Below are 20,333 nucleotides of genomic sequence, written 5' to 3'. Positions count from 1 at the left end.
CTAGGAATTGTAAACTTTTATCACTAAAGAACAAACCAAACTGATAACTTTATATAAAACATTCTTTAGGCATAGATCAACACAATCTAATCCATTCAGGCAGCCACTTGTAAACTCCTCTATTTAATGGATTCACTGGGCTTTGGGGCAGCAGACAGTCTTTGCTGAATTGAATACAGGACTCCTTTTGTGTAACTTACTGAGATTTCAAATATAGAAGAGAAATAAAAGTTAAAGGTGATATATCTTAATCCCCTCCTTTTTCTTAGTCTTTGCTTCCATGTCCTATTTATCTGCTCTATCTTTTCATTCCACTGCTGCTTCTCAAGTTTTTGAATGCAAAATTGCCTTTCAGACAAAAAAGGATGAGTGACGCAACTTCTCTGTGACTACTAGAAGAAACCGTTTCCATTTAGGCTGAAAACAATAACTTATTATGGTATAAGGTAGAAAGGAAAAACAATTAAAGCAAATTCATTTAAAAATTTTGGCCATTTAAAATGAGAAGCTCATTGCTTCTCAGCCTTTTGGTTAAGATCAAATGTAAAATGAGAAACTCAGCCTCAAAGTTAATCGGTATTTACTTTAAGGCAGTGTAATAATCTAGATTTTTGGAAATGAGGCACAAGTGGTCACCATTATCTTTTTTTCATATTATGTTAAGTTACAAGAAATATTTTTAAGTAACAAGAAAACATTACTATGGTGCATACTAAATAATAACGCTTCTGTTAATTAACACTTTCCGATCTGAAACTTTCCCTTAAAGAAACTTCTCATTTATACACAACATTCAAGAATGATATCGCTGTAATTGCTTTCCCTTTGCTTCATACCTGTATATCTTGTATCTTGTGCTAAATCCCTGCCGGCTTCTGTCCACAAAATCTGTGTATTCCTGTGAGCGATGGAAGGGTCCCTTATCAGAGAGGAGCCAGTCGAAGGGACTTGTGGCATGCTGATCCGAGACAGCAGCAACTGCTAAAACCCAGCAATGAAGACTCAGTGCTATCCACTCCCATAGAGCCATCAGAGAGAACAATTCAGCACCAGCTCTGCTCCGCCATATCATGCTTCCACTGGGGATTTAGAGCCTTCATTCTCTTAGCTTTCCCTCAACACCTAGACAAAATACACAGGCAATTAGTTAGCCCATAGTGAATTCCCTCCTATCAATGAAAGTGTTGAGGCCACTAAATACTCTTTAATAATTATTGTTTAATACCATCATTTCAAACTAGGTGATAGCAAAAGCGAATATTAAGCAAGCTAAAATAATTATATATTTTCAGAGCTGCATGTCTTTCATTTCATGCATTTTTTTTAATTTACTTAAAAATAAGTCAACAAGCCGTAACCAGACTTTTCCTAACATGTCATCCAATGGATCATCAAAGTCTATGGAGCAAGACTTAGAAGTTTCTAAGAACATTCTTCATGCTGCTTAAATTTTTATAAAACTGGATACTTTCAAAATAAATATTGAATATATTTAGTTATTTCATAAGTTATGTTATAAATTTTAATTTCTAGGTATATTTTATAGTTATTTAAAAAAACTTTTTAAAAGAATTAAACATATTCAGGTTCTTATTTCCACAATATAGGAAAAATAGGAATAAAACTATGGATCTGAAAATAAGTTCATATATAAATACATGTATTTATATATACATATATGTTTGTCTCTATCAATCATCCATGTCTTATACATAAATAGATGTGTATGTGTGTATTTACACATACATATATATATTTTTTTCCATTTTCCCTTAGAAACAAGCTGCTTCCCTAATTATTTAACCAGTATCATAACCACAAAAATCAAATCCGTAACCATTGAGTCCATTCCAACTCATAGTGACCCTGCAGGAGAGAGTAGAACTGCCCCACAGGTTTTCCAAGGCTGTAAACCTTTACTGAAGCAGACGGCCACATCTTTCTCCTGAGAAAGGGCTGGTGGGTTGGAATCACCTACCTACAGGTTAGCAGCCGAGTAAGTGCTTAACCACTATGCCACCAGCACCCTTTAACCAATATCATAATCAATATTATTTCTAGGACTTTCAAAATCTTTAAAATTTTTAAATGTCTTATTTATGAGATAGAGCTACAAAATTCATATACACACATAAACAAAGACAATGAAGATTATTAATAAATTTCAAAGCCAATATATTATTTTTATAAGGATCCAGAAATAAAGTAACAGGAAGTTCATTCCCTGTGTGACGTGGTATAAATAATTTTATACAAAGCAACTTATGCAACGTCTATACAAGATATTCTACACATATTTTAATTCAATTTCACTTTCTAACCTCACTATTTTTTTCAAAAGATATTATTCATGGCACATAGAGCTGTATATAGATTATGACTAATGAGAAAGTTTTGATAATGAGAATTTTTATTTAGAAAAATCTCTCTACAAAGAAATCAAAATATGCAGTATTAAATAAAATATTTTATTACAGTAGTTACCATATTTCTCTGGTGTTTGGATAAGGAAATGGGCAGTTTTAATTTGCTTTCTCATTACAATCCTATAATTCATCATTGCATCCTAAAATATTTAAAAAGAGTAGAAATGCAGCAACAATTTTGCAACTATAAAGTATCTCAAAACAGCAATAGACTATGACTGACCTACATCATCAGATTCACAGTCTTACCCACTACACAATTAGAAGGACCCATATCCATGTATTATATGGTTGCCCCACTTATTGTGAGTTGCCCATTGTGGTGATTAAAGAATAATTTTTTTTGCAGATAGGACAGGAAGTCTTTCAAGTGAACAACGTTTTTTAACAATTTATTATAAAAATGATAACATGATTTAATAGAAAGAGGATTAGAGGATGAGTTGGAAGATTTTGAGACTCTTATCAATTATTTGTGTAAATTTAAGATTGTCAAATAATTCAACTCATAACTTCCATTCTGCTAAAGAAAATTTTTTTTTTACATATTCATTTTTTTCCTTACGTGGGAACTATATCATTTATATTAAAAGAAATATAGTTTGTTTACTCTCATAAACTAAGAATCACTAAGTATAATGGTATAGTATAATTTTCCTATGATTTATAAGTATTTTTCATCTTTTATTCATACACATACATGTTTTTATTCTGCTCATAAAATATATTCACACTAGAAATACCTTATTATTATTATAAAAAGTTATATTTTCTTCTATTAAGAATTACTTTTTGTTTATTTTACAAAAAAAGGTAGAATAATTTATTCATCCACACTACTTATCAAAATCCATATTACATATCCAATCTTAAAGGAAATAATTTTTACTTGAACAAAACTCATAGTCACAGTAGCTAAATCTATAGTTCTCTTACTGCCAAACTTAATCGTGAATAAAAATGATATTTAGCATGTTTAAACAAAAATATTCTATCTTTCCTAATTAATAACTTGAAAAATAATTCTTTGAAAACAAAATCATAATTTCTCCAAATTCATAGGCATCAAACATTTCTTTTTTTAATTCTGAAAAATGTAAAACAAAAAACTTGAGACTAGTACAGTAATGACTTACGTAGCCTTCATTTACACTCACCAATTGTTTATATTTTGCCCCATATGCGTTCTGTCGCTCTTCAATCTCTCACTTCTCAGAAATTTTTTAAATATGGAGCTAGGGTCTAAAGAAAATTGCCTGATTTGCTCAAGGTCATAAACCTGTTCCTCAAATTCCTCATCTTGAGCAAATACAATACTGCTCTATAAAATAGGTCCTTAACATTAATGATCATTAGTATCGGCGTTTGTAAACATAAAAAGAGGAATCATCAATAAAGCCTTGTGGGGATGAAAGTTAATTTTACCCAAGCAATTTGGTCTTTGTACCAAGTTCTTGAGATATAACCTCCAAAATCTACATGAGAAAGCTGGACAATGAAAAATGAAGACCAAAGAAGAATTGACACCTTTGAATTATGGTGTTGGTGAAGAATATTAAATATGCCATGGACTGCCAAAAGAATGAACGAATCTGTCATGGAAGAAACACCAACAGAATGATCCTTAGAAGCAAGGATGAAAAGACTACATTTCACATACTTTGGACATGTTATGAGGAGGGATCAGTCCCTGGAGAAGGACATCATGCTTGGTAAAGTATAGGGTCTATGAAAAAGAGGAAGACCTTCAACGAGATGGATTGACACAGTGGCTACAGCAATGGACTCAAGCATAATAACAATTGTGAGGATGGTGCAGAACTGGGCAGTGTTTCATTCTGTTGTACACTGGGTTGCTATGAGTCATAACCAACTCGATGGCACCTAACAACAACAACCCCCAAAACCTTGAAATTTCCCCATGATTGAAGTGTCTTTGATGAGGCCTCCAGAACACACTTGAGGGTTTATGTTAATGAACTGACTCAAGTGGTGGCTGACCAGGCAAGAAAGACCGATCTCGTGGTATCAACTGACCTCAAGGGAGAGGAGCATGATTCAATCATTCATGCTTATGTAATGAGGCCTCAATAAAGGCTCTGGACATAGCGGTCCAGGGGCTTCCTGGTTAGTGAAAGACATCAGTGCATATGGGAGTATAATGTGTCCCTTTTTGGGACATGGAAGCTCTGTTTTGGGAACTCTCCCAGACTATTCCCTATCAGTCTCTTCATTTGTATCCTTTATGCTATAATGAAATTGTAATTGTAAGTATAGTGCTTTCTTAAGTTCATGAGTCATTCTAGAAAATTATTGATTGGGTAGGAGTAGTGGGAGCCAACAATTCAGAAGTAAGGGAGATCTGTGGATCTATGAGTTTATGGCTGGTATTCTGAGGGGGTAGAGTAAATCCCTGAATTTGTAGCCAGAAGTTTAGAAATAAGGAAGCCCTGGAAACAGCAAGCTTATGCTTAGCATTTCAAAAGGGTAGTGTGAAAACCCCAAATTTATAGCCCACAGGTCAGAAATGGGAGTGTTGTGGGGACTCCCAAGATTGTGGCTGGTGTCTGAGTTCTTGGGAAGACTTGACTGTCTGGAGGAGTGTGTCCTTTAATCTGTGAGATCTGATCTAGCTCCAGATAGTTAGGGTCAGGGGAAGAAGTGCTGCATGTGCAGTTGGTATCAGAACTGAGAGAAACTGAATTAATGAATTGATTTGATTGATTCTTACAATTTGGTGTCAAAGAAGTGGGACATTACATAACAAGACCCTAACCTACTATATTTCTTTAAAAAGCCACACACTTCCAAATGATTTAATAAAATATATATCATTTTATTAAGTGATAAATATTAGAATTTTTATTTTTATTAAAAAAATTTCAAGCATCTATTATAATGTATAACATGTTATTACATTATAACATATAATAATTACACATACAGTGTATAAATATTATAACTGTTTTATTATTATAAAATAAATGTATATGTTTCATATTGTACACACATCAATTTTTAATTAAGGTCAGTTTTCTTATGTTTTCAAACATACCAGATAATGACAATGAATATGAGAATTATTTCTAACAAGTATTATTTTAAGGGACAATAATATGAAAACTAAGGACTACACCTAGGAAGTGTTTTATAATCTCATTTGACAGGAAAGATCCTTGTATTTATGGAAGATAGTTTTAAAAGCATTGCTTCTCTAAAACGACAAATAAACTCAAGTAATAAATGTGATGAACATATTCAAACCTATGTGGATAATGCATTGTATAAATACATTGTATCACCTTTCCACATGCATTTAAACATGGTTTTTGATTTTTGAATGTTCATGATGAGATATAATCAAATTAATAAAAGAATTATAATTCTATTACTCAATGAGTTATATCATTAGTTAATGTTGTTACTTCTTTAGGAAAATACTGGCTAATTTCTACAATTTTATACTTCAAGTAATCTGAAAGTGTTCTTCCTTTAATCTACCAGTACCAGTATCTGTTGCCATCCAGTTGACTCTTACTCATGCCAACTCCATGTGTGTCAGAGTAGAACTGTGCACTGTGCTCCAATTTTCAATGACTGATTTTTTAGATCACTAGACCATTCTTCCTAGGTGCCTCTGGGTGGACTTGAATCTCCAAACTTTCTTTAAGCAGCTGCATGCTTTAACTGTTTGCACCACCCAGATATTCCTTTCTTTAATCCCAGACATTGTTTATTTAAAGATAATAAGTTTTAAAATAGCCTAATAGAGTAGAATTTAGTATTTTACTATATAAAGATGTCAAGTAATTCATCCAATATAAGCTCTTGCATAATTTACATAATGTGCATCTGTTTTTTACAAAATGTAGGATTTTGCCACTGTCTTTCTGTGCTCCATCAGAAGTATATAAAGATTTTCTTTACTTTTGTCTGTGTTTTTGTTGAAATAAAGAGTAATATGTACAAAGAGGAAGAAAGTCGTTCTGACTTTTAGCTATATAAATTATCACTGGATGTTCCTTGAGATTACAATAAAAATTAGCTTTATTTCCTTTATGAGTTGATTAGTATTTCAATTTCCCTCAAAAAAGGTAAAACAAAATTGTAAAAAATTTAAAAAAGTTTTAAAATCCCTAAAGCAATAAATACGATTCAACTCCAAGCATCACAGAAACCTGAAATTATCCAATCAGGGACTACATAATCAAACGGAATACACTTTCATTTGAACTAGCAATTACGTTTGAATTTTAAAGACAAATGTCCTGATCGGTTAATAGCTACCTTCAATCTTTTAGAACATGGTATATTGTAAATTTTTAAAATAAGTATGAACTGGATGGATTTCCATTCATGAATCTTCTAAAATTTCACAGCAAATTACTGTTATCCTCTTTAAAACCCTTGTTTATATGACAAGATTATGAGGGACTTGCTGGCAGGGATTACATTTCACACAGTACTTTGCACATGGCACAGCAGTTAAGCTTTCAGCTGCTAACCAAAAGGTTGGCAGTTCGAATCCACCAGCCACTCCTTGGAAACCCAATGGAGCCATTCTATTCTGTCGTATAGGGTCGCTATGAGTCAGAATCGACTTCATGGCATTGAGTTTGGTTTTGGTTTTTTACCTAGCATTTAGGAAGTTTTTGATAAACATACACTGAATTTAATCCCACTCCTTTTTTCCCCTAGCTTTATGTTGGTTTCATTAAATCTACTTATTCTAGCTGAAGATTGCCATCATATTTAATCCATTCATAATGCATCATTGTACTTTTCTCTTCTTTTTTTTTTCTCAAAAGTACTAAACTTCCTAGTTTTCAATTACATTGTATAGGTAAAGGCTAGCCTTAGAAGTACATCCTTTTAGAGATTTCTCTCTGCTAATCCTGTATTCCAGAAAATCCTTCTCATTTATTTTGCTGATCAGGCAATACAGTGCCTCTGAATTACAGCTTTAAGTGTTTTCCATCTTAATGAGGGTTAGTATTCCTCTGAGGAAAATATACTGCAAAGGGAACTAATCTCCTGCTTGATCCTGTCAATACAATCTTGTCCTTCCAATAAAGAGGAAGTTAAATGCTACTGCCTAATGGCAGGACTGATTAGAAAGAATGAAGAGAAGAAAGTGAGTTCCATTTCTTAATTCTGTTCAGCAATAGGGAAAATTATTCTTAAAAGCCAAAAGTACAAGTGTCACCTAGTTTATCTGACAAATATAAGATACCACTGTGCTTCAAAATAAGTGATCATATAACAAAATATTTTGGTAGGATCCAGACCTTACTTAATTTTAACCCATAAAGAAAGTGGTCAGTCTAAAGAAAAAAGTTCAAATGTAGCATGTTCACAGTAGTGTATTTACAAAAGAAAATCTAAGTTTAAAGTAAAATCAGATGCTAACCAAAAGGTCGGTACTTCAAATCCTCCAGCCGCTCCTTGGAAACCCTATGGGCCAGTTCTACTCTGTCCTAAAGAGTTGCTTTGAGTCAGAACTGACTCAACAGCACCTAACAGCAACAGCAACAAAGTAAAATATGAGAAATGCTTAGAAAATTTATTATAATTGATAATTTTTACTACCAAAACAGTGAAATAGAGGATGGTTTAAAATAAAGATTAAGAATCTACATGCAAGAATGGGGTGGAAATAACAGTAGCAGACTTCTGGACTTAAGATCATTACTATAACTGATAACATGATTCTGCCTTTTCTGGTATAGTCTGATAATAGAAAGCATTCTAGCTTGTCAGGAGAATAAAAAAAATTGTCATTAGAATAATTTTGTCATATAAATCCCAGTTTAAGGAGAATTAGAGAAATATAGTTAATCAAAAAACTTTTATTCAGTGCATGCTATGTACAAAGTTCTGCAGATACAGTGATGACTAAAGTTTTGTCTCTGCCTTTATGGATAACGTCTTCTGTTACAATTTCACAAAAGTTTTAGAAATGCTATTATTTTACATTTGTCTTCGATAAAAACTAAAAATATGTCACTGATTTGTTGTTCACCAAACGCATTTGGTTAAGAGCTCGGCTACAAACCCAAAGATCTGCAGTTCGAATCCACTAGCCTCTCCTTAGCAACCCTGTGGGGCAGTTTTTCTCTGTCCCATAGGGTGGCTATGAGGGAGAACCAGCTCAACAGCACCTATCGACAACAACAACCATATACACTAAGAACAAAACTCAAATAGAAGTTATTACACTGAGCAACATAAATGGGAGTGAGTCTTCTAAACTCACATACAATGGAAATATTACATGTAAAGAATTTCTAAAGAATGTTCAGTAAAATTATTAAATAATAGTAATGTCCACAGTATTTAGATTATAGAAAAGCCTTTTTAAGTGTTTAATGTAATAATCTTCAGGCAGGTTTTTTCCCATTTGTAAGGAAATGACAGTGTCCTTGGGTGGCACAAATAGTTAAGAACTTGGCTACTAAGTAAAATATTTCAATCTACCCAGAGGCACCTAGGAAAAAAAGGCCTGGCAATCTACTTTCAAAATATCACAGTCATTGAAAACTCTATGGAGCACAGCTCTCCTCTGAAACAGGGTCACCATGTGTCAGACTCAACTGGATGGCAACTGGCTTGGTATCTGGCTTTAAGAAAATGAAAATGTTCAAATTTTTGAATTTGAGATTACAAATATTGTTAATGGAGTCCTAAACTTGTCTTCTAATTCTGACAACAGATGTCATTCAATCCACAGGATAAGAATAACACCGTAGTGTAAGCAACATAAGGCAGTGATTTGTGTATCTTCTGTTCACTAATGTATCTGCAACACCAGCAACAGAACTTGGCACTTAAAAGACAACAAATAATAGAACAAAACATTAAATTTTAAAATAAATTCTTGCAATGTTAATATGATTTTTCATTAATTTTAATTACAAAAATGTAAAGGTACATCCCACTGGAAATGTTTCCATTAAACAGAAGCTAACATTTTTTAAAAAGGAACATGGTGCTATATCCACTAAAGCATCACTCTGAGCATTGCTATCTCTGGCTTTATTTCAGAACCATCCTGGTTTCTACATTTCTTTTTAATAATTATCCTTTAATACCCTAAGATAGAAAATACATCCTTCATTGGCCTTCGCCTAACTCAGGAATTTGGAAAACCCTCTTCTTCTCTCAAGAAGAATTATATTTACCACATCAACATTGGATATGTGTGAAAATACAATGGGTGGCCAAAATTTCCATTTGCTTTAGTGGATTAATTAAAACAAAGTGCACTTCAAATAGCAAAAAACTGAAAGCACATTAAGAGCAAGAGTTGTGCCCTTCATTGTTACATTCTCAATGTCTACCCCAATGCACACAATTGAATGGACATCCAATAAGTACTTAAAAAAATAAACCAAATACAACAACAAAAAAGGACATAATCTATACAAGCAAACAAATCAAACATCAAGTATTTAAATTTTTATCTGCTCTTCTCCGATGGTTTCTGAACCACCATCTAATAAATGATAAAGCACATCAGAACTGTGTTTCTAGTAAAATGCTTTTTTATCAGGAAAACTTTGCACATCTTACCCAGTTGACAGAGATGCTGGCATGGCCCATATGTTCATAGGGTAGTTAGCCTTACAATGCCTGGTATTGATGATATATTCCAGCTTGCTTAACTAAGCTCTCTTCTAATGATAAACCACTGTTTTCACCATTACTCCTCAATTACACAATTTTGAGAACACTTGATATTTTCAAGAACCACTCTTGTCAATATATTACTTTAACTTCTAAAACAGTCCAAGCTGTCTTTTTTAGAGAGTTTTAAAAGTTTTAAGATCCTGAATTTCCAAAAAAAGGCAAAGAAAAAGTATAAGAAAACTAATCTATATCCTTGAAAAAGTGTCTAAGTAGAAAAAGAACCTGCCAAATTTTGAAGGCAAGTATAAGGACTAACTGGGACATTAGTATGTCTGACATTCATAGACTGTTGGATATTAGCTACGGCCAACATATCATGAACCACAAAACCAAAAACCTGTTGCCATCGAGTTGATTATGACTCATAGTGACCCTACAGGACAGAGTAGAACTACCCGATGGAGTTTCCAAGGCTGTAATCTTTACGGAAGCAGATTGCCACATCTTTCTCACAGGGAGTAGCTGGTGGATTCAAACCACCAACCTTGTGGTTAGCAGTCAAGCACTTAATTTTTGAATCAGTTTTGTCTGAACTGAGAATTACCTTCTGAATAATAATTACAAGAATCAATATTTCTAAACTTACCTGCAATCAAAATTTGGTAATAGATAATTTTTTAAAGAACAGTTAGTAATGGTCGGATCAAATCCTGAACAAATAAGCTGTCATCTTGACCTTAGACTTCTGCAAATTTGCATCTAAAACTAGCAAAGCGTGCCAAATTTTATCACTTTTGTGATAAAACAATCATATGAGACTAAATTTACCATTTATTTACCTTACTTACTCAAGACTATTGATGAGAAAGAAATATTTATTATATTTAATCACATTGGTTTATATCAGAGCTACTGATTCTTACTGTCAGTTAGAACTGATTTTCTTAAAAGCGCTGAAGGGTAGGCTTCAAAAAGCAATAATGGCATCAGTGGCCCTTCCTAGTCATTCTGGCTCTTCAGATTAATTTAATCTTTTGTTTTATCTCTTAACTTGGTGGAACAAGTGATGTGTTAAAATTTCTGCATTTCATGAGTGCATGAAAGATACAAATGAAAATAGTGGTCACTCTAGAAGGAAACAAATACTCAGAGTTATTTTTTCTCTACAGTTATGTTGCTATTTAAACAGTGTGTTACTTTTTAAGTCAAAATGTAGAGTTATGCATTTAAAAGATCAATAATCTATTCTTGATCTAAAATGTCTCAAACAAGGAGCAATGTATTGCACAAATGTGTGTCTTGGAGGTAAAGAGGTTTGTAATCCATAAACTATGTCTCCACTCAAAGATGAGAAAGATGCTTAAAGCAATTATCTTAGTCAAAAAAGTTTTGAAGTTGAATTGAAAATATTGCATAGTGCCCCTTAAGAAATTCCTCAGGAGTCCCATTTTGTTAGCTATGAAGTTTGGGTTTCAATTCACAGAGATGACTGGATTCATTTTTCTTAGTTCATATTAGAAAAACAAAAGTGCTGTCTTTGAATGATTGTGAATGACAGGCTGAAAACCATTTAATAAGTAGAAATACAGTGTATTTTATAAATCTGGAAAATACACTTTCTATCACAATGGCTTATTCGACCAAGTTTTTGAATAAAAATAAACTCTCTATAAAGCTCCATTTGGAGTGAAATTAGTATTATTTATCTTAAGAAACAAAAAATACAGTTTCCAGTTATGTTTGTTGCTGTTATTAATTGATAAATGGTAATTCAATTTTGGAGCCTTTGGTCTTCTTACTCATTATTCCATATTATAATCTGAAAAATATGGTTCATCACATTTATAAAATATATTGTAAATGTGTCTATATATTAATGAGAAGGCTGAATGAATAATGAGAAGTTATATTAATGTAAATGTGGAGACATTCTGTTTAAATTTTTTGATTAATCTAGACCTGGCCTATATATTAATATGCTTAGTATTATATAAGAAAATGTTGACAAAAACATGCATTCATTATCTTAAGATAGTATTTTGTACAACATTGTTGCATGATTTTTTCGACCTTTAATGATTTTTCTTCTAAATTTTGTATTGTGTTTGTTATTATTTAAGAGGTGTTCACTTCTGAAAAAGACTATTCCACCATCCCATCTCTCTCTCTTAATCTCTCTCATATATGTGTGTGTATGTATATATATATAGATAGATAGATAGATAGATTCTTCAAACTATCAATAATGCTAGCAGCACACTAAACAAACGAAAGTTACTTGAAGATATTATCTATCCCAGGAACTTACTGATTGAATTAATTTTTGTTCCCATATTTACTTTAGCTACCACTAAAGAGTCTACTGCAAACGGTATTAAATCGCATATCTAAAAGTAGTTGCAAAAATATGTATCTTAAAAGTACATACATATAGAAGATATTACATGCATAACACAGTTACACTCATCCTGCATAAATGCATGTGATTTTTTGATATGATACCTGAATCAACTCAGGTTTTTATTTTTAAACTTTATCCTTTGATTTGATTTAATCTGCCTTCCCTGAGGGGCTTATATTTATGGTCATCATCTGAAATGTTTAAAATATATCTATTTTCCCTTTGTGAGAATGAGTGTTTAATGAATCTGTGAAGAAGCAGTGTGTTTATATACTGGCTACTACTGGACATTGAGAAATCTAAAGTACATGCTTACTCAATTCCGGTCTTCCCAAGACTAGATTGTTTTTTAATAGTGTAATATTTTAGATATAGCTTTTAAAATTAACAAAATACAAGAGTCCAGAAAAGTTAATAAAAAACAGCTCAATCCTGATGAGGTTGGCTGATATTCACAGAAATCAAGGAAAGTAAGTCTATCTACAAGTATTTTTTTGAAATAAATCTATAATGGAATTTATATGAAATACACCATTATGAGGGAAAAATTCTTACACAGTAGAGAGCTACAATACATCTGAATCTACTCTTCACATATTTATTAATTTAATCAATAAATGCATATTTTATAGACTTAATTTGCAAGAACTGTAATTTGTGGATTCTTTATTAGCTGTTAAAGGCAATTTGTTATGTTCTGGGTGCTCTTAAATGCATTCATAAAAGAATGAATTAAGATTTAAGCATTAAAAAAATAATAATTCTAAAAAAAAGATTAAAAGTAAAAATAGGTCACACTGAGGATAAATATGCTTTTTAGCTCTAATTTTAATAAAATAAAAATTTTGAAATATTATACATTGTGGTTAAGAAACAACGACTATAGAAGAATGAGAATATACAATGTTTCTCATTTTATTATGTGTTATTTTTCCATATCTCAATTTATACTTTCTTGGTTGAAAATAAACATTTTAAAAATTGACACAACTATCTATTTCATGATAAAGTATTTAGTAATTCAATTAGCTTATTGAAAATATGACATTAGGTATTTCTTTCAGTCTTGGGGGAAAAGAGATTGGTTTTAGAATCATAACTGGGTTTATTTCAATCATTACAAAGTCAACTAATTATTCATGATAAGTTACTTTGAATATGAAATTGAGAAATACTCCAGAATTATTTGCATGAATATTTTATTTAAAACATTAGGTATAGAAGAGTGAATTCATGGCTTATGAAATAATTACCTATGAAGCTTTTGCAACCAGAAGGGTCTGAAAATGAGTAACTGGATATAAACTTGATACCTCATCAAATATGCCTTGAAATGATAGTGATAAAAGCTTTAAAATGTCATTGACCAGGGTATTTGATGACCAGCACAAAATGGTTACAGTGGCTATTTGACTCCTCTACCAAAAGAAAAAAGAAAAAAACTGGGCTAGAACTTCCAGTTTATAACATAAGTACAAAGACCATTAGTATTTATGACTAAATTTCATCCTCAGAATCTCTCCCTTTTCTAAAATAGGATAAACATCATTACACTATTCCCTTCTAAGAAGCAATGTCACTCATTAGCAACAATAATATTCAAACACAAATCAGTTTTTTCTTTCTCACTCCTTTAGTACTTATAAATTGTAAACATTAAAATCAAATAGAATTTGTAGCAGTGCATAGAGAAAACGGTCAGAAGTACATTCCTACGTGTCTAAATGAAATTATCCAAGTAGTTGCTAAATTAAAACATTCACACTCAATGCCAGAGGTCATTCTAGTTATTTCTTCAAAGCTGAAGATGAATTTATAAAATACTTTGGAAATTAGTATTCTGCCTTTTTCAAGTTTCTCCATTTGATAGCTGTTACATGAGAATATCTTGATCTTATTTTCAATTAAGAACAGAGATCATCAGTTTGATAATATAAAACTTCTGAGCAGTCAGACTCTCCTTTCATTAAATGACACTGAGAAGTCAATCAAAACAATTATTTTTGTAAAAGGGACTGTTCTCCCAGAACTCCATTAAAGTCAAGGTAAATGAAATATAAATAAAAATTAATGTGACTCAGAAGGTATATCATTACAATTTTTTTAAAACCATACAATATCACAACCAAAGAAGTCATTAAACTCATTTGACACCATGACACCATAAACCAAGAATAGTTGATATTAATATTCTTAAAAAGTTGAGTCAATCTTACCTCTTACATAGAAATAGAACTTTAACCAAATAGACAATAAAAAACTTTCAACCTAAATGGTTTCACAGTCATTTTATTTCATCCACAACAACTCTCTGAGGTAGATACTGCTCTCCCCATTTGAGAGGTAAGGAAAATAAATAGAGTGATAAAGAAATCTTACTAAGATCACAATAAGCGAACTAGGAAGAACTAGAATTGCAATCCAGGACGAAATCACAGATAAGATCAACACTGTTTTTCCCAATAACCCACTACATAGGCATTCAAGGAGGAAAACATTAAGATTCTTAGAAGACCCCATCGGCAATCCTACGATAAACATCTAAAAAGCTTTGGGATATTTTTTTAAGAAAAAAACAAATTTCTGCTAAACTTATCACAAATTGGTGCCATATTCCTCTGTTTCTGAACTCTTTTAATACTAATATCCGATTTTCTAAATTACAAAAATCTTTGGTTTCATATTCTATACAGTATTTGCTCATTTTAGGTAACATGAAAACATTCAAGAGAACAGGGAATATAGGAAATTGAAACAAATTGATAATGGAGTATCAAAGTTTTGAAATCCCACCAGTTGTGTTCTCTGCACTTGTAGAGAGAAACACACAAAGGCACTATCCTGAAAAGAATTTCCACTTTAATTGAGAGAACACACAAATCTGGGAGTAATGCTAATGGAATATTCATTATAAAGTCCCAGTACTCTCTTCCTACTTAGGCTCAATTTACTTTGCTACAATCTACCAATCATTTTATATAAGAAAATCAAGATAAACTATAGTTTATAATAAAGTGCATTTCTATTATAACACAATGTTGCGTTTCTCGAAAAAAAATTCTATGGGAGAATGGAATCACATAATATTAATCGATTAAAAAATAAAATTAATCATCTTATGGTATTATATCTATTTCATATGGAAACATTATTAAAGTAATATAGTTTTCAAATAAATACGGTTTCTATTCAACCCAAAATGGACATATATACAAAGAGTATGTGTACTGTAATAAAAGTCCAGACGGTACAAAGCAAAAGAATTCAGGAACTGCAATTCATTAATGATTTACTTTCTTCAGTAGAGTAAAAGCTACCTTTAGCATCAAGCTAAGAAAAGCACTATAACTTTGCAATTTTATGACCTAAAGTTGCAATCATCTTTCTTATTTCTTCAAGATTTTATCAGTGAGCTTCACAAGCAGAAAAACTATTGATCAAGGATCCACATCAATAAATGGAAGCACTAAAAATATGTCCAAAGGAAATCTTAACGAATACAGTTTCTTAGAGAAGAGAAAGTGTTAGAAATAAATGGGATAGTTTCAAGATTGTGTCCTAGTAATATTTTTTGCTTCACCATATGGAAACTCCAGATTTCTTCAACGTTTAAACAAAACATAACATCAATAATAAGAACAGAGCATATTAAACCATTAAAAATTTGTTTTATCGGTTTTTAATTTAATGGTTTATTAAATCTGAGAGTGGAAGAAACTTCTTGGCTGTTAAAATTATACATCTACAGAAGTTTGAGTATAATAGAACTTCATTTATGGGAGATCCATAATTTTCCAAACTGATTTTGTTGTTGTTTTCCAATTAGTTTCCTAAGCCTTTATATACCGGGGTCATGCATGGCATTGCCTTTGGCCAAGCTATTGTTTTCTCATCCTCTTTGACAACAAAACCCACCCCCACCCCAAGATTAATAAAATAACAAGGAAATATCCACAAACATTTTTCTCAAATAGTCAAAATCACCTTGCTAGTTCAAGATGCCCTTAACAGTTCTCCAGTTGCCCTTTATATTTTAAGGTCTGTGACCTTAACAAGAAATGTTTAAGGCGTGTCTACAATTGCTATCTTCCATACCTCATTAGGGTTAAATATCCCTTCTTCTAACTCTATTCTCCCCTTTTCTTCCTTTCATTAGGTTCAAATTATGATGTTTGTAACATTGTTAAACATTTAACCAAATCCATGTTAAACACTGAAATGGATTTAAATGGATTCCTGGATGCGAATATTAAGAAGTTATGCATCATATCAGGACTATCTGACGATACTTCTACCCCATGGCTTGAAAACAGGGGAAAATCATCACAGGATGGGTCAAACACGAGTAACATGATTGTCAGTGAAAACACAGACATTACAAATGCCAGATCTTCAGCCCTTACCTGCTTAACTGCATGACGACAAACAAATCTAAATAGCAGCAAAAGAAAAAGTCCTAGAAATCTGAATCGTCTGTCCTGGAAGCTGGTGTGACACTTTTATACGTTAGTGCTCTCTTCTTTGCTGACATACATTTGACTGGAATCTATAAGGGATGTCCGGGTTAATTTGTGACCCTAATTATCTCTTCCTCCTTTCAAAAGCCTGTTGGCATCTCAGACAGATGGAAACATACATTTAATCTTCCGAGGTATAGCACATCCCGCGTTTCCTAGCCTGATTCCCATTAGAAGAAAGTCCCTGCTCTCTAAACAGCTGATCACGTTCTCGACCTGGTGCAAAGTAAAAGGCTCCCTGATTCAACTCTTGGGGACTGGAAGAACAGTCATCAGAGGCACTCTCTGCCACTGCTTGGCTGCAGAACACAAACACCAGCGGCCAAGAAGCAGCACCCTCTCTCGGGTGGACGCCTGAGCAGGAGAGCACTCCCAGTCCCGGATCCTCCTATGTCCCACCCCCTCCGTTAGAAAAGCAGAAAAATAAAAATAAAAGCCCAGCTTTAAGTGGATATAAGCTAGACAGCTCTCAACCCTCAATCTTTGCTTTGAACTTCTACCTTATCTCCCAAGTTCTATCTGTTGAAATCTCTTTTCCCCACCTTAAAGCCTTCCTGATTTTGGGGAGTTGATAAAGGATGGGAGGGAGTGATAGTATTACTTTGACACTGAGCTTGAGAAGTCTTTCAGTAATTCTAAGCCTAACTAAGCAGTCAAATGACAGCTATTCGAGTTTTATAAAGCAGACAGCCTGAACATCCGTCATTTACTAGTCTATATAGAGCCCAATACACGTATATTAAACAAATAACGCAGAAGAATATTCTGGCGATCTCAAGTCTGTCCTCTCGCACAGAAGAGGTTTTACTCAAGTTCCGTCTGAGGAAGGCTAGAAATGGAGCAGTAGAGAAGGTGGAAAACCTTCTGGCGCGCCCTGAGCTCTGGTGCTGCAAATGCCCACACCAAGCACACGTTCGCCGCAGGCGCTGAGTGCGGAACCTGCTCTGGCGGGGGGCACCGTCCCCATCCCGCGTGGGCCATTCCCACACGCAGCCCCAAGCCTAGGGCCAGTCAAAGAGGTACCTTGTCCTCCGCGCTCTCCGAGCCCAGGAGGCTAAGGCGTTGCCAGGGGCTGCGGAGAAATCTCCGGACAGCAGAGTCGCTTGTTGCTAGCCCCCTGGTTAAAGGGCCGTTGGCTGCAGGAGCCTCCTTCAGACGCAAATTTCCCTTTCGCAAGAGTGAGCGTTACGTTATAATACAGCAAAATGCACTTACCTAAGTACCGTTTGTCTGTGCCTTACTGGAGTAGACTAGGTTAAGAAGAAAAGATCTGACTGCGCTGAAAGTTTTTTTTTTTTTTTTCCTTCTTCTTCTTTTCCTCCCTCCCTCCACCCCTGCGCAGCAGCAGCAGTAGTCCAAAGAGGATGTTTGAATTGGTGAATTATACTAAGCCCTCGTTTCTTCAACTGGAATCACGGACCCTGAATGGTAATGGCTTGTCAGCCAGGACGACCGGACTGGGAAAGCCACCAGGTAGAAACTAGTGACGCTGAGGGACGCCAACCGGTGCGGACGACAGTCTCAGCCCTGTTATCTCAGTGGGAGCCAAGGGGGAAAAGCCCTTGAATCCTGAGACTGGGGGATGGGGTGATGCCGCAGCTGGAGTACTTTTACGTCTGGAAGCTAAAGAGGCTTTTGAATTAAAAAAAAAAAAAAAAAAAAAACTTAGATTGCCGCGTCAGCCATCAACGAAGGCAGGAATAGATCTTTCCGAGAAATTAAAAAAAAAAAAAATAAGGAAGACAAGCTTGAACAATAGGTTTTCACGTCCATCCTGTCCAATGAAGGGAATGTTGTAGAAACTGGGAACTTGCTCTTAATTGAGGATGGCGCAGGAGGGAGGGTAGGGGAAGTTCACAGAGAAAAACCCAAAACCTTCAGTATGCATTAATGGTATATGCAGGTTTGACGTTTACTGAATACTGTGCCCTTGCCAATATGTGAAGTAAAAGCGAAGATTTAAATGTTTCTCAACACCTATACTGAAAGGGGAGGAAATAATCATAACTGGTAGTTAAGCTCATAAAAATGTTCATAAAAGCAAAAACACTAACCATATTAACATACTTATTAAAAACTAAGGCTGGGGGCGTGGGCAAATGTGAAGAGAGAGGCAGTTAAAATTTGCACGTAAAGCCTGTTCTTGAATTTCAATTTATTAGAGCCAAGGTAATCAGTGATATCTTCTGATAACACTCTTCTGAAATGAGCACTCTGTGTCCAATTAACAACTTGCAGGCTAAATTCATGAATTCTGCAATGTACTCCTAAATACAGTGCCTGAATTGAAAATACAATGCCCACAATATTGTATTCATACGTGATTTGGGATGTAGTAAGAAAAATGGTTCACTCAAAATTCACACCCCTCATATCATACACTGACATTTCAGTGCTCAGCATCCTGCTAAATCCACTTTACAAAATACACTTTACAAAAGTCCTCTCTCAGTCATGTAATTGCTTATGAAGAACAAATACTGACCTGAACAACCTTCTGAAGATCAGAGAAACTAGTGAACTTTCCCCAAACCCTGCAATTGTCAGAATGTTCATAGTTCTCAGAAAAACATGAAATTTGACCTTTCAAATGGCACAAGAATGTGTGTCAAGAAGAGTTAATGTGTGGGGGTGGGTAATGTTCCACATAACCTGTAATATAAATGAGGACAGAAATTAATAAACCAAGAATGTTAAAGGTAGTGGGGCTATTCATATGATATATCTTAGTAACAGATTGCAACTAACATTAATTAGTAGGTATGGTCACCTATAGATCTTTGAGTTCTGAAAGTAACACAAATGTAAAAATGAGATACCTTCTTTTAAAAACAAAGCTTACTGAAATTAACACTATTAATACGTTTCTAGTGACATATAAAGAGAATAACTTACCAGAGGAAATTTCAGGAAGCAAGATGACTGTGAGAAAAATACGTCCAGGATTCAAACAGATATTCCATGATCTTCCAAATCAAGGTAAAGAAGTGAGCTACCGTGTGGTGGAACTTTGAAATAATCAGCAGTTCCTGGTGTCATGTAAACAAGTAAAAACCTATTACACGGAGAGCCACGGACCCCCAATGAAAGGAAGCAAAATATGAAAGAGGTTTTTTTCTTTTCTTTTTCTTTCTTTTTTTTTTGTTGGAAGGGGCGTTTATTTGTGGTAATCCTTAGGCAGACAAAGTAAAAATGTACAGACTGTAGATCCCCATACAGTGGGGAAAGACAGAAGCTGTGAACCCCCGGACAACGACAGGTGGAATACAGATAAATCTGCAAAGAGAAGTAAAAGGCTGTGCTAAAGACAGTGAGATAAAGAGAGAACTAGTGAGGGAAGCTGTAATCATCCTGATAGAT

The 20,333-nt window shown here is 33.8% G+C and overlaps 1 protein-coding gene across 2 annotated transcripts in view; it reads right to left on the bottom strand.

Annotated features, from left to right (window-relative positions):
• BRINP3 (BMP/retinoic acid inducible neural specific 3) overlaps positions 1-20,048 on the bottom strand; it is a 467,772-nt gene extending 447,724 nt beyond the window's left edge. Inside the window, exons 1-2 of one of the 2 annotated variants that reach the window (XM_004382564.1) lie at positions 19,869-20,048; positions 837-1,122 (exon numbers count right to left, since the gene is read on the bottom strand). In XM_004382564.1, coding sequence (XP_004382621.1) covers positions 837-1,072 — 236 coding nt within the window. In that variant the 5' untranslated portion in view covers positions 1,073-1,122; positions 19,869-20,048. Of the gene's footprint in view, positions 1-836; positions 1,123-18,188; positions 18,456-19,868 lie in introns of those variants that run through there. The other variant, XM_004382565.2, reaches the window with a different exon arrangement.
• Positions 20,049-20,333: the final 285 nt, after the last annotated feature.

This window comes from Trichechus manatus, unplaced genomic scaffold, assembly GCF_000243295.1.
Source record: "Trichechus manatus latirostris isolate Lorelei unplaced genomic scaffold, TriManLat1.0 scaffold00095, whole genome shotgun sequence".
Lineage (NCBI taxonomy): Eukaryota > Metazoa > Chordata > Mammalia > Sirenia > Trichechidae > Trichechus > Trichechus manatus.
The sequence above is the reverse complement of the archived record's forward strand: the minus strand, read 5'-3'. Positions and strand labels throughout refer to the sequence as shown.